The sequence below is a fragment of the Schistocerca serialis genome, chromosome 1 (assembly GCF_023864345.2).
Source record: "Schistocerca serialis cubense isolate TAMUIC-IGC-003099 chromosome 1, iqSchSeri2.2, whole genome shotgun sequence".
Lineage (NCBI taxonomy): Eukaryota > Metazoa > Arthropoda > Insecta > Orthoptera > Acrididae > Schistocerca > Schistocerca serialis.
Window position 1 is genome coordinate 1,072,534,867 of NC_064638.1, and position 14,713 is coordinate 1,072,549,579.

Sequence of the window (14,713 nt, forward strand, 5' to 3'; positions counted from 1 at the left end):
TATCTATCGTACCCCTCTTGAGATAAGCCTCTACATCCTTACATTTGTCCTGTAGCCATCGCTGCTTAGCCATTTTGCACTTCCTGTCGATCTCATTTTTGAGACGTTTGTATTCCTTTTTGCCTGCTTCACTAACTGAATTTTTGTATTTTCTCCTTTCATCAAGTGAATTCAGTATCTCTTCTGCTACCCAAGGATTTCTACTAGCCCTCGTCTTTTTACCTACTTGATCGTCTGCTGCCTTCACTACTTCATCCCTCAAAGCTACCCATTCTTTTTCTACTGTATTTCTTTCCCCCATTCCTGCCAATTGTTCCCTTATGCTCTCCCTGAAACCTTGTACAACCTGTGGTTCTTTCAGTTTATCCAGGTCCCATCTCCTTAAATTCCCACCTTTTTGCAGTTTCTTCAGTTTTAATCTACAGTTCATAACCAATAGATTGTGGTCAGAGTCTACATCTGCCCCTGGAAATGTCCTACAATTTAAAATCTGGTTCCTAAATCTCTGTCTTACCATTATATAATCTATCTGAAACCTTTTAGAATCTCCAGGGTTCTTCCATGTATACAACCTTCTTTCATGATTTTTGTACCAAGAAGTAGCTATGATTAAGTTATGCTCTGTGAAAAATTCTACCAGGCGGATTCCTCTTTCATTTCTTAGCCCCAATCCATATTCACCCACTACATTTCCTTCTCTTCCTTTTCCTACTGTCGAATTCCAGTCACCCATGACTATCAAATTTTCGTCTCCCTTTACTACCTGAATAATTTCTTTTATTTCATCATACATTTCCTCAATTTCTTCATCATCTGCAGAGCTAGTTGGCATATAAACTTGTACTACTGTAGTAGGCGTGGGCTTCGTGTCTATCTTGGCCACAACAATGCGTTCACTATGCTGTTTGTAGTAGCTTACCCGCACTCGCTATCAAGAGTTTATATGCGAACACCGAAATAACGTCACCGTCACCAACATAATCACTATAATGTCAATGAACACAAATAAAGGGGTAAGGACGCTGTACTTCCCCGACAGGCTTTTATATGTAGGTGAAGTGTTCAGTAAAGAGAATATAGTGAATAAAAATGTTCTTTTTAGGTTGTGACGCTATATTAAATGTACTCCTATATGCAGATGAGCAAACCGTGGTTCCAGAGAATGAAAATGGACTTCAGTTGGGGGCCAATAAGTTGCAGCAGATGGATTCAGAATACAACATAAAACTGTCTGTAGATAAAACGAAAGTGATGGAATTTCAAAGCGCACAGCCTGTAAGATCGAAAGTAGCCTTGAATAACGAATACCTGGAGCAAGTTGAACATTTTCAACGTTAAAGGTGTGACGACACATGTGAATATAATCATGATGTAGTCCAAAAATGAAATAAAGTTATTTCCAAGTGTGGAACTATTCTAAAAAATTTGCAGAAGAAAGTCAGGAAAGAAACCCGCTGAAGGTTTACAAAAGCATAGCAGTACCAACCCTTATTTATGGAAGTGCAGCATGGTTGACAACACAACGCCAAGAAAGTTGAATGCAGGCTCAAGAAATGACGTTCCTAAGAAGAGTGCAAGGATGTACAAGAGAAGACAGCAAAAGAAAGAAAGAACATGTGGATCGTAGGGGCGGGGGGGGGGGGGGGGGGAATTTCCGGTAAAGGTATTCAATTATATGTCCACTGGTAGAAGAAATGTAGGAATGACACACATAAAATAAACAAGAATTGCTAATTTTGTCGTACTATCACCCTTGTCTTCACAGGAAGTCTACTTCTCCCTTATAAACTTCAACTGTAGCCTTTGATGTTTTACTTTAATTATTTATTATTAATTTACACTAATTTGTCTTTGATTTTCTGGGACGTTATTGGTCGCGCACTCTAGGCTAACCACCCCCGGCTGCACAGTTAGGCGTCACTGCCACTCGCTGATGCCCAATAGAGTTAATATTGTGACCTCCGGGGGGTGACTTGCGAGAACGAGCGCAAGGTTTTGAGACACAGCGGTACTATACGCACAAACTGAGCTGGCGCTCGTAATTTTTCAAAGCAACCCTCTGTTACTATTCGAATTCCAAAAGGTAGAAAACGAAAGATGACGACAATTCAGAGACGAGATGAAGTTGGTATATTCTCACATCACATAGCGGTGTAGTAGAGAAATTCCCTTCTTCCACTCTCTTAGTACCGTTGACGAGCATCTCATTGCAGAAAGTGATATGTGTCCAGTATAAACGGCAGAGAAGAATCCACCCAGCACGTTATAGATATGCTAGTCCCACCGAAGGGGCACTGAGGCCGCGGGTGTCTTGACACCTGTAGCACTCGATGTGAGTCTGGCGAGTGTTATATCGACCAAGCGCACTGGGTGGAGATTTTCAGAAGGTTTCGCCCAAGTCACACAAGTACATCCGCAGTGGCGGATTACAGCGTTAGCGAATGACATGCAAAGATCATAAGTAGTGCTGATGGCTCTGAGAATCTGCGGTGAATGAGGCAGTGGAAGCAAGAGTGCATGTCGATTTAGTCATTCGGTTCAGAAGGTTCGCCCTGCATTCTGTGTGAAAAGATGCGTTAAAGCAAATTTATTACCAGTGTTCTCGGCTGGGAAGAATTGAAGGTGGATTGGACATTGACAGCTGAGCGGAAGTTTTCAAATGTCTCGCCACCATCAAGAATACTTTAGCACAACACATATAGATGTTAGGACACTATTTCGTGGACCAATGATAATTGGAAGACCCTAATACGGTCTAATGTCACATCCTGTATGCAGATAAAGATTGAGTAGCCATTTGCCAGACGGACATAAATGCTTATGCTTAAAATTTTCTTACTGATGTGACCTTAAAAATTGCATGACTCAAGGTTTCATAGTATTTTTTTGGTGTTATTGTTGCTCACCTATCACGATTTTCTGACGAGCATTATGTAAACGGTTTAAATTTGAATTTATCGTACATAAATTGTTCAGTAGCAAGGACGGAATAGTGTAAAATTATAACTCAGTTTCCTTTGCTAGTGTTGTTAAAGCATTGTTTACCGAACAAGTTAGCAGCTGTCCTGGATTGCTGACTCATCCATCTTGAACATGATCGAATACCTACAGTCGTTTCTATAGCGTTAAATCTTGTGTATACACTCCTGGAAATTGAAATAAGAACACCGTGAATTCATTGTCCCAGGAAGGGGAAACTTTATTGACACATTCCTGGGGTCAGATACATCACATGATCACACTGACAGAACCACAGGCACATAGACACAGGCAACAGAGCATGCACAATGTCGGCACTAGTACAGTGTATATCCACCTTTCGCAGCAATGCAGGCTGCTATTCTCCCATGGAGACGATCGTAGAGATGCTGGATGTAGTCCTGTGGAACGGCTTGCCATGCCATTTCCACCTGGCGCCTCAGTTGGACCAGCGTTCGTGCTGGACGTGCAGACCGCGTGAGACGACGCTTCATCCAGTCCCAAACATGCTCAACGGGGGACAGATCCGGAGATCTTGCTGGCCAGGGTAGTTGACTTACACCTTCTAGAGCACGTTGGGTGGCACGGGATACATGCGGACGTGCATTGTCCTGTTGGAACAGCAAGTTCCCTTGCCGGTCTAGGAATGGTAGAACGATGGGTTCGATGACGGTTTGGATGAACCGTGCACTATTCAGTGTCCCCTCGACGATCACCAGTGGTGTACGGCCAGTGTAGGAGATAGCTCCCCACACCATGATGCCGGGTGTTGGCCCTGTGTGCCTCGGTCGTATGCAGTCCTGATTGTGGCGCTCACCTGCACGGCGCCAAACACGCATACGACCATCATTGGCACCAAGGCAGAAGCGACTCTCATCGCTGAAGACGACACGTCTCCATTCGTCCCTCCATTCACGCCTGTCGCGACACCACTGGAGGCGGGCTGCACGATGTTGGGGCGTGAGCGGAAGACGGCCTAACGGTGTGCGGGACCATAGCCCAGCTTCATGGAGACAGTTGCGAATGGTCCTCGCCGATACCCCAGGAGCAACAGTGTCCCTAATTTGCTGGGAAGTGGCGGTGCGGTCCCCTACGGCACTGCGTAGGATCCTACGGTCTTGGCGTGCATCCGTGCGTCGCTGCGGTCCGGTCCCAGGTCGACGGGCACGTGCACTTTCCGCCGACCACTGGCGACAACATCGATGTACTGTGGAGACCTCACGCCCCACGTGTTGAGCAATTGGGCGGTACGTCCACCCGGCCTCCCGCATGCCCACTATACGCCCTCGCTCAAAGTCCGTCAACCGCACATACGGTTCACGTCCACGCTGTCGCGGCATGCTACCAGTGTTAAAGACTGCGATGGAGCTCCGTATGCCACGGCAAACTGGCTGACACTGACGGCGGCGGTGCACAAATGCTGCGCAGCTAGCGCCATTCGACGGCCAACACCGCGGTTCCTGGTGTGTCCGCTGTGCCGTGCGTGTGATCATTGCTTGTACAGCCCTCTCGCAGTGTCCGGAGCAAGTATGGTGGGTCTGACACACCGGTGTCAATGTGTTCTTTTTTCCATTTCCAGGAGTGTACTTCATCCTCCATCACCACTGACGAAATTAACCGCCCTACTGCACCAGACAAAACTGAAAAGTCTCATGGAAGCAATTCATCAGAAGTATACATTCACTCTGTGAAGCATTGCCGACAGTTTAACGTTGTATGAACTGTTTTCGTTCAACTTTTCTATTATTTGTATAGCTGTATGTTGTGACTTGATACCTTATAAAAGAGAAAACAAACACACACTGCACTCACCATTGCCATCACGGTTAGCATATACATCGTTTGCTTCTCGAAGTCGAGTTCCCCAGCGAGTATGATATCCGCCTTGATGGTCGACGCAGACTCCAAAGAGGTATTCCCCAGGCTGAACAGTGGAGAGCCCTGCGGTAAAACAGGAATCCGTAGCTCTTGGTGCAAGTTACACTTCAAAAAACGTTCAACACTAACTCAATCAATTGGTTAGGTAGTGTGAAAAATTACTGACAACTTAGGACGAATAAATACATGTTTTACCAACTGACAATAAATTTGGAAATTCGTGGTAAGGTATTATGGGACAAAAAAACTGAGGTCATCGGTCCCTAAGCTTGTGCACTACTTAATCCAACTTACGCTAAGGACGACCCACACACCCATGCCCGAGGGAGGACTCGCACCTCCGACGGGGGGAGCCGCGCGGTCCGTGACAAGGCGCCTGAGACCGCGCGGCTACCCCGCACGGCAACTAGCAATAAGAAAATGCCTCTGCATATATATTATTTGAAAAATTACCGACCCGGAATCCCACCCTTAATAACGAAAACGTAGTAATTTTCAACTCATTTGTCAGCCTCTCCAAGTTAGTTGTAATTGGCCAGTCACAAATAGGACATAAGCAGTACATATCTTTAGTTTAAACATTGCGCATCGAAATTCTCTCGACTGCAAGTGTAAGTGACGATCATTGGCGATAAGGAAGTGTTTGAAGCAAACAAAATCAATATTTTCTTCTACTAGAACAGCATAGTAATACGATTACAGTGAGGAGCCGAAACGTTACGAGCACTGGGTACCTCGAGATTAGATGCCTCCTGGTGGCTTTAGGGGCACGCATTGTGGTCGTTATAATTAAACTGCCCGTGTTCCGAGCGCTACAGTGCGGGCAGTCGTTGCGCTCGTGGAGTATGCTGAAAATATAATAGTTTCACTTTCTGCCACCAGGTGAATATACAGCGCTGCAAGCAGTCTGAATGTGAAATGTTTCTTGTTTTTGACGTCAGTATGTTGTTTATCGCTTTTCCAAAAACCGCTACGATCGCAGGTTCGAATCCTGGCTCGGGAATGGATGTGTGTGATGTCCTTAGGTTAGTTTAAGTAGTTCTAAGTTCTAGGGGACTGATGACCTCAACTGTTAAGGGGCCCCGGAATGCCCTATACTTGCAATGTTAAAATAACGCTTATAAATTACATCTTTCCTCACAATGTATTTGAGGTAGGAAGTTGAACTTTTTACAGATTATTTATTGGAATATGGGCTACAACTTAACACAGGGGTTTTACAAAATTTTAGTTCAGTTATTAAAGATGATTTTTTTTCAATTGTAATGAAAATTCACAACATTTTTTTGCAATTTTTTATTTATATATTCAAAAATATACAATTTTTTGGAAAAAGGCTGTGTTAAATTATGCAGAAGGTACTGTGTAACATTTACTGAAAGTTTGAAACAAATATGTTTGGAAGATCCTTAGAAAACATGTAATTAGTATGAGAAAATAAAAGTTTTGGGAATCGAGCGACAAAGATTAGATTAACTTTTTAGTGCATTCCAGGTCCATAGGATGGATTACCTTCATCCTCTGCAAACTCCTCCTCCAGCTTCCTCTTGTTCCTCCTCCTGTTTACTCTTGCTTGTATTTATAGACTCTTTACAGCCCTGTCTGCAGCCCGAAGGCGTTCCTTGTCTAAAGCAAGCATCGCTCGTTGTTGTGTTCGTAGATTTTGCTACCATTTTCTTCAGTTGCAGTTACTGCAACACTGTTCCAAAAGGTGGTCATGTATGAACACTTATCACATTTGAGTTGTATTTCACTAGCAAGTCCTACGTGCTTTATTATGGAGAGTTCCAGACCAACTTCACTACAATGAATACATCTTACACAGTTTGAAAAAATTCCTTTGAGAACCGACATATCAAATAGTTCATTCACATCCGATTCGCCCATAAAACATTCATAGTTTTCACTCATTGAACCAAGCTTCTTCTGTGAAGTATTTTCTTTCCCACTTTGACTGCTATGGGCAGGTGTACTTGAGAGGTTAGGTTCACTCACTTGGTTATCGTCTTTATTGTTTACAGTAATAACACATACCTTTGGCTTTCCAACATTTCTCCTTTTCTTAAAAGCCTTCAGAGTATTTCTAATAACTTTACTTTTACTCATTATTATACTTCAACAAAACAGAGACTCAAGAAACAGAATTAATTACGAATATTTTCGAGATAACGACAGAGTAAATAAACATGAAACAATCGACAATCACACCAGCGATATATATTGAACCATCACAGGTTAGCCACAACACATACTTTATCTCACATCACTAAAATGTACCTGATGAACACGGACGTTAATAATAACACCATTTGACAGCAGTTTAACAGCGCCACAGTGGGTCACGCCCATGTAGAACACATTTCAAAAAAAATTTAAAAATAGTTGTAGTCTTCGGAATTGAATAAATTATATATCTATTAAAAGGTAATAGTCTGCAGATTCAGAAAACGCAAAAAAGTAAAAATTGAACTTTTCATGATTTTGAGCCTTTCCGGAGCCCGTTAAGTCCCATAGTGCTCAGAGCCATTTGAACACAAGGCCAAAATTGCGCTATAGTGGTTTGTGGACCATCATAGTGAACTCGCGTTGCCGTCTTGGGCACCAAATTCTCCTGATGTGAATACGAATAACACATCTGGAATGCTATCGGCTTGCAGCTCCAGCTCGCACACCACCTGCTCGTAATCTGTGGGAATTGCATCACCTGCGCCTAGACATCTGGTGTTGTCGAATGCATGCCACGCAGAATCGCTGCTGTATTGCGTTTCAAAAGTGCATCAGCGCGCCATTAACCAGATGGTCATAATGTCTAGGCTCCTCAGTACAAATTTCGTCATGCAGCGAATTACGGTCGACTGTTGAGCTTTGCAGCGACTGGTCTGAAAATCGGAAGTTGTTGGAGATACACTCGCCGTCTACGTCAGGATTCCCTTTCATGTTCTATCAGCATCGTGATTCCTTTGCTGTGAAAAATTGCGAGCTGTGCAACGACAACGCGATATCAATATATCGAGTTTCACTTGCCTAGAAGCGGGTGCTCTTCGAGGGGTCCAAGCAAGCCGTAATTGTGCAGGGAAATATCTGGTTAAAAAAAAATGGTTCAAATGGCTCTGAGCACGATGGGACTCAACTGCTGAGGTCATTAGTCCCCTAGAACTTAGAACTAGTTAAACCGAACTAACCTAAGGACATCACAAACATCCATGCCCGAGGCAGGATTCGAACCTGCGACCGTAGCGGTCTTGCGGTTCCAGACTGCAGCGCCTTTAACCGCACGGCCACTTCGGCCGGCGGAAATATCTGGACTGAGTGAAAGTTACAAGAAGAGTTCTCATTGGTGCCTACTAGAAGTTTCAGTCCCAAGCGGCGAATGATGATGAACATGTGCGTAAATATCGCCATTATAATCAGTTTTTTTTTGTTTACTGCTGGATAAATGGGTATTTCATACTTCTCCATCCATTGCAGTCTTCAAATATAGGTTTTCCTGCGTATTTTATATCAAGTAATTCTCATATTCAAATACGTTGAGCCACTGAGCAAGAAAACTTACTTAGGAAGTCATTTGTTGTAAATGACTTTCATGTTATGTATCAGTTCGTGAGTTGGACGCATTCGTATGACTCAAAGACTCTGTAGTCCATGGTATCATCTGCTAAAATAGCGTTATCTTCGGTTGAGTAGTGAAAAGCTTGTCTCTAAGCTATATTTTGAACGGTACGCATAGTCAGCCAATCAGGTTAGTTGCCGTCGAGTTTCGAGTTCGATAGGGCCATGTGAGCAGTCACTACTACTCGTGGTCTCCACCTGAAGCGGTTAACATCGTTCTGCCTACCGACAATTTGTAAGGTTTATGCATTTTCCCTGTGTATTACTGACTTGAGCATTTCGATTTCGAAACTACGGTGTCCAGCATTATTGGTGACATCGCTTTTTTGCTAGCTATGCTCTGGCGTAATTCTGTGTTACGTGATTTTTCAGGTACATCTGCGAGAAATGGTTTGCAATTGTGTGTCCGTGAGCAAGGCTGGTCTTTGAGTGGTTCGAGTCTTTGTTTGAACATGCGAAGATCAACATCTATATCTCATCGAGTCATCTGCAACTATCGGTCGTCTTTCACATTATTTTCTCAGTTTCTAAACGGTATTACGGGGATTGACTTTTTGTGAATGTGTGGTACTGTACATGACCCGTTAGGGGAAATTCATGTATATTATATATTATTCAAGAGGTTTCGTCTCTACTTTCTGAATAATAACTGCAGTCAGTTGAAATTCTCTGGCAAGTATTTTCCTCCCGAAGTCGTTTCTCAATCCTACGATCTCTAATAATAACGTGCGAGCTACGTTTGTTGATGTTAGTACAATGTGCGTAGACAAAATATTTAAATTGAACTGCCTTCGGCAGAATTAATGTTACTATAATCTTCTTTCAGCAGACATAGTATTTTGGAATTTATGTACGATTTTCAGGCAAATAACGTGGTTACAGGTCATAGAGAACTTCGACACCTGTTGCAGCAGTGAATATTTCGAGATATTGCTTTCAAAAGTACTTCCTATGAGGAGAGATACATTTACATTGATTAGTTGTATTAGAACAGTTGAGGATGTTCGTTGCTGTTTATCTTCATTTACTTTATGTTAAAGTTCCCTTTGTTGTTCCATTGCGCTCTGGAAGTTTGCTCATTACTTCACATTTCATTAAAATCTAACAGACCTCATTGTTGTCCATTCGTGGGTCAAATTTCTTGCTAAGGGGAATGTTTTCATGGCGTTAATGCCGGAATTATAACTTGATATGCAATCACAGGTAAAAGCGTTAGAGGTAGAGGGCACCATTCAACTTTAGTCCACCTCCAGTTAGTCTGACTGTATGTCAAACACAACCACGAGAAACTGACGCAACAGTCGCAATGATGTTCCCAACACTCGTCGTACTTCTTGTATCTTTATTTTGCCTGTCTTCTCTAATCACCGTCAACACATTCACTATCCTTTGGATAACTCCCAGTTTATTTAATAGTTTGCGCGTTTAACGTCCATGCCTGACCGTAGGACAGAACTGGTGCAGCGGACCAGTGCAGGTCTCCTTGCCATATATACACATCGAAAAAAGTTTTGCATCACTACGGTTCCCAGAAGTCCTCAAGATAGACATTGATTATGGATATTGTATCACAGACACAGTCCCTTTGACTGCTCAGAGATGTCACTAAACCAGCCCAAAGGTGTAAACAACCATGCATGAGCAGCACCTATTAGATGGAAGGGGTCCGACAGTCGATCAGTTCCAGTCATTCCACCAGGAAGGAGGCACACAGCTCGTGTTGTCTGTAGTTCAGCCATGACTGGACGGTTAACAATAAAAGTAATATTATAGAACAAAAGCAAACTGGTGCTTTTCATTTATTATAATGTTGTTCTACCAAGAACCGATGGAAGATTCTGTTAATATGATGCCTGGGATAGATTGAAAAGGGCTGTTTATGGACGACGTGACACACCAACCACTTTGAGGGATCTACGCCGAATCGCCGTTGAGGAGTGGGACAATCTGGACCAACTGTGCCTTGATGAACTTTTGGTTAGTATGCTACGACGAATAGAGGCATGCATCAATGCAAGAGGACGTGCTACTGGGTATTAGAGGTACCGATGTGTACAGCAATCTGGACCACCACCTCTGAAGGTCTCGCTGTATGGTAGAACAACATGCAATGTGTGGTTCCCATGAGCAGTAAGAAGGGTGAAAATGGTGTTAATGTTGATCTATAGTCCAATTTTCTGTACAGGTGATGTTTTTAAAACTTTTTTTGATATGTGTAAGTTCCCACATATTTACCATTTCTCCTTCAATTTCCAGTCACTGATTGTTTGATTGTAACACAGAAACATCCACTGATTTTTTGCAGTTATCTGTGAAGCCTATACTCGTACTTGTTTAAGTGAGGTTTTCCATCCTACATACATATCTACAGTGATAACTATGCATATACAATATGTGGTATCTGATATTTACCCATATCTCCAGCACTGGATGGATTTTCCATTTAGGGTGATTCGTTACGAGGACGTATTCGATCGCCGTTCCTGGCTTGGTGTCCTGCAACACACAACAATACAAAGAAAACCAGCAAAAGTGAATTATATTCTACTATATAAAAATAAAATAATTTACATCCTAAGAAATGATGAAACACGGGCCCATCATCCCATTCCAGAACTCACTCCCCTCTACAAGTCCTAAAAGCTTGTAACGGGGATTTCCGAAACACTCTGTAGGTGCTCCAAGACCTGTCTTACTTTTATAACGGTAAAGCCTTAAATGCTGACGCCCCTCAAAAACCATTCGAGCAATACAAAAGAGGTATCAGGTAACTGCTGTATCACTAGTTCGAAAAATGCCTTCTTTTGATTTTCTTATGATTTCCAATCGTTCAGCAATGAGTAAGAAGAGTCGGTCTTACGAGTATATAAATTCACGAGACAGAAGTCTGGGATAAGTTAGACTGAGAGAGATAGTTTGATTTAGTTAAATTTTTTGCATGTTTTGTGGAAAAATTTATAACACAACGACATACGAGGGTTGCAACTTAAATAGCAGCAACTATTTATTCACAACCGATACAAGAGAATTACATGTTTGCACATGTTACCGTCCTCCAAAGTAGTCACCAGAGTTGTATAGAGCCCGTTGCCAGCGATGTCGAAGGCGTAGTATACCGTTAGCAGAGCCCGTTCTGTTGATGGTGCGAGTGGAGCGGTCTAAAGTTACGATGATTCTCGTGTACGACTGTGATGGTGTTATGCTAACGCATTACCTTCCTCCACGGCAGACCGTCAGTGCACAGTATTACTGTTCGCTTTTGGAGCATCACCTGCGACCAGCTTTGCGAAAGAAGCGGCGACCCTTTCTGCGCAACCCAGCCATCATTTTGCACGACAATGCGAGGGCGCATACAGCGCAAGCTGTGGCTCCTCTGTTCGGTCGATGGGACTGGGAAGTACTGTACCATCCACCATACTCCCCATACTTTGATTTGATTCCGAAGATGAAGTAACGACTTCGTGGCATTCGCTTCAGAACTGTTCCAGAGATTCGACAGGCAGTAGACCGCTCCATTCACACCATCAACAGAACAGACTCTGCTAACGGTGGACTACGCCTTCCACATCGCTGGGAACGGGCTCTACACAACGCTGGTGATTACTTTGAAGGACAGTAAAAGGTGCAAACTTGTAACTCTTTTGCCGGCCGTAGTGGCCGAGCGGTTCTAGGCGCTACAGTCTGGAACCGCGCGACCGCTACGGGCGCAGGTTCGAGTCCTGCCTCGGGCATGGATGTGTGTGATGTCTTTCGGTTAGTTAGGTTTAAGTAGTTCAGAGTTCTAGGGGACTGATGACCTCAGAAGTTAAGTCCCATAGTGATCAGAGCCATTTTTGTAACTCTTTTGTATCGGTTGTGAATAAATAGTTGCCACTATTTAAGTTGCAACTCTCGTATATACCGTCTACTCTGAAATTCCATCTATGGATTAGAAGACTTTGTCACGCAGAAATGATTACGTTTTTAAACTGCCAGCATCTACAGTTCAATTTTTTTTGGGCTGGTATATTTTGCCCCTTTCTGTAAAAGAGAAAGGTAAAGTTGTGAATAATTTTCTCGCCTCCACACCCACCCTCACTCCTCGGGGGTAAAAGCAGCCACAGACGAGGGATGTCCAGAAAGTAAGTTCCGATCGGTCGCGAAATGGAAACGACTATGAAAATCCGATAAAGCTTTGCACAGATGTGTTGGGCAGTGTCTCTAGTATGATCCTAGATAGAATCACGTCGCTCTTCTCATTTCTGAGCTCACAGTGAGCGCGTAAAGATGTCTAGAAAATAGTGTCTCCCGCCAAGTACGAGGGTCTGGTGAGAAATTTCGCCTTAAGCTATGCACTCAATATTACATAACTGTCGTGCGGTTTCTTCTTCAGGACAAGCCGCAATCTGCAGGGGGAATGAAGATGCTGCTGCATCGTTTTCAGTTGGAAACGTTTGATTATCCACAATACAGCCCGTAATTGTCTCCTTCATCTCTGCTCACATGAACCGCTAGCTATGAAGACAACATTTTGGCACAGACAACGAGCTGTAGGCCAGCGCAGATAATTGGCGGAAGGTACTCGCGGCTGCTTTTTATGACGAAGGTAATGGAAAGCTGGTACAACGCTACGACAAATGTCTACGTCCGAAGAGCGACTACGTAGAGAAATAGCTGGAAGGTGTAGGTAACTGTTACAAATAAAACATTTCTGATTTTCACTGTGATTTCCATTTCGCTATCAATCGGAATTTACTTTCTGGACAGCCTTCGTACACCTCTTAGGTAGACTGTACAGGAGTGACCGGCACTCTTTTATTTGTGGTAGGGGGCAACTGACTGAAGAGTCGGGTTAGGGAGAGGGGGTTGCATAGACAGCATATTTCTGAACGCCTGAAGGCACTTCTACCAAAATTGGCACACGTATCTACATCTACATCTATACTCCGCAAGTAACCTTACAGTATGTGGAGGAGTGTACTTTACAGTCGCAAATGGTTCGTGGGAAGAACGACTGCTGGTAAGCCTCTGTGTTCGTTCGAATCTCTCTAATTTTATGTTCATGGTCTTTTCTCGAGATGAAGAAACATTCTTGGTTGCAGGGTTTTAACTATTGTTTATTTTCCAATATTGGTGAATAAATAATACAACTCCGCAACCAAGATTGTTTCTTCATCGTATATAACTGATTACTGCACCGTCCCTGCCATGAGTTGGAAAAAGTTTTCCCGAGATATATGTAAGATGAAGCAATATGTGAGTTATCAATTCTAGGAACGTTCGCTGCCGGAACTTTAGTACACTACTGGCCATTAAAGTTGCTACACCACGAAGATGACGTGCTACAAACGCGAAATTTAACCGACAGGAAGAAGATGCTGTGATATGCAAATAATTGACATTTCAGAACATTCACACAAGGTTGGCGCCGGTGGTGACACCTACAACGTGCTGACATGAGGAAAGTTTCCAATCGATTTCTCATACACAAACAACAGTTGACCGGCGTTGCCTGGTGAAACGTTGTTGTGATTGCTCGTGTAAGGAGGAGGAATGCTTACCACCACGTTTCCGACTTTGATAAAGGTCGGATTGTAGCCTATCTCGATTGCGGTTTATCGTATCGCGACATTGGTCCTCTCGTTGGTCGAGATCCAATGACTGTTAGCAGAATATGAAATCGATGGGTTCAGGAGGGTAATACGGGACGCTGTGCTGGATCTCAACGGCCTCGTATCATTAGCAGTCGAGATGACAGGCATCTTATCCGCATGGCTGTAACGGATCGTGCAGCCACGTCTCGATCCCTGAGTCAACAGATGGGGACGTTTGCAAGACAACAACCATCTACACGAACAGTTTGACGACGTTTGCAACAGCATGGACTATCAGCTCGGAGACCATGGCTGCGGTTACCCTTGACGCTGCAAGACAGACAGGAGCGCCTGTGATAGTGTATTCAACGACGAACCTGGGTGCAAGAATGGCAAAACGTCATTTTTTCGGATGAATCCAGGTCCTGTTTACAGCATCATGATGGTCGCATCCATGTTTGGCGACATCGTGGTAAACGCACATTAGAAGCGTGTATTCGTCATCGCCATACTGGCGTATCACCCGGCGTGATGGTATGGTGTGCCATTGGTTACACGTCTCGGTCATCTCTTGTTCGCATTGACGGCACTTTGAACAGTGGACGTTACATTTCAAATGTGTTACGACCCGTGGCTCTACCCTTCATTCGATCCCTGAGAAACCCTACATTTCA

At 43.6% G+C, this 14,713-nt stretch overlaps 1 protein-coding gene across 1 annotated transcript in view; it reads right to left on the bottom strand.

The window, feature by feature from the left end:
• Window positions 1-14,713, bottom strand: part of LOC126455440 (cadherin-86C-like) — a 290,066-nt gene that overhangs the window by 253,968 nt on the left and 21,385 nt on the right. Inside the window, exons 4-5 of the mRNA XM_050091193.1 lie at window positions 10,879-10,962; window positions 4,792-4,920 (exon numbers count right to left, since the gene is read on the bottom strand). Coding sequence (XP_049947150.1) covers window positions 4,792-4,920; window positions 10,879-10,962 — 213 coding nt within the window. The remainder of the gene's footprint in view (window positions 1-4,791; window positions 4,921-10,878; window positions 10,963-14,713) is intronic.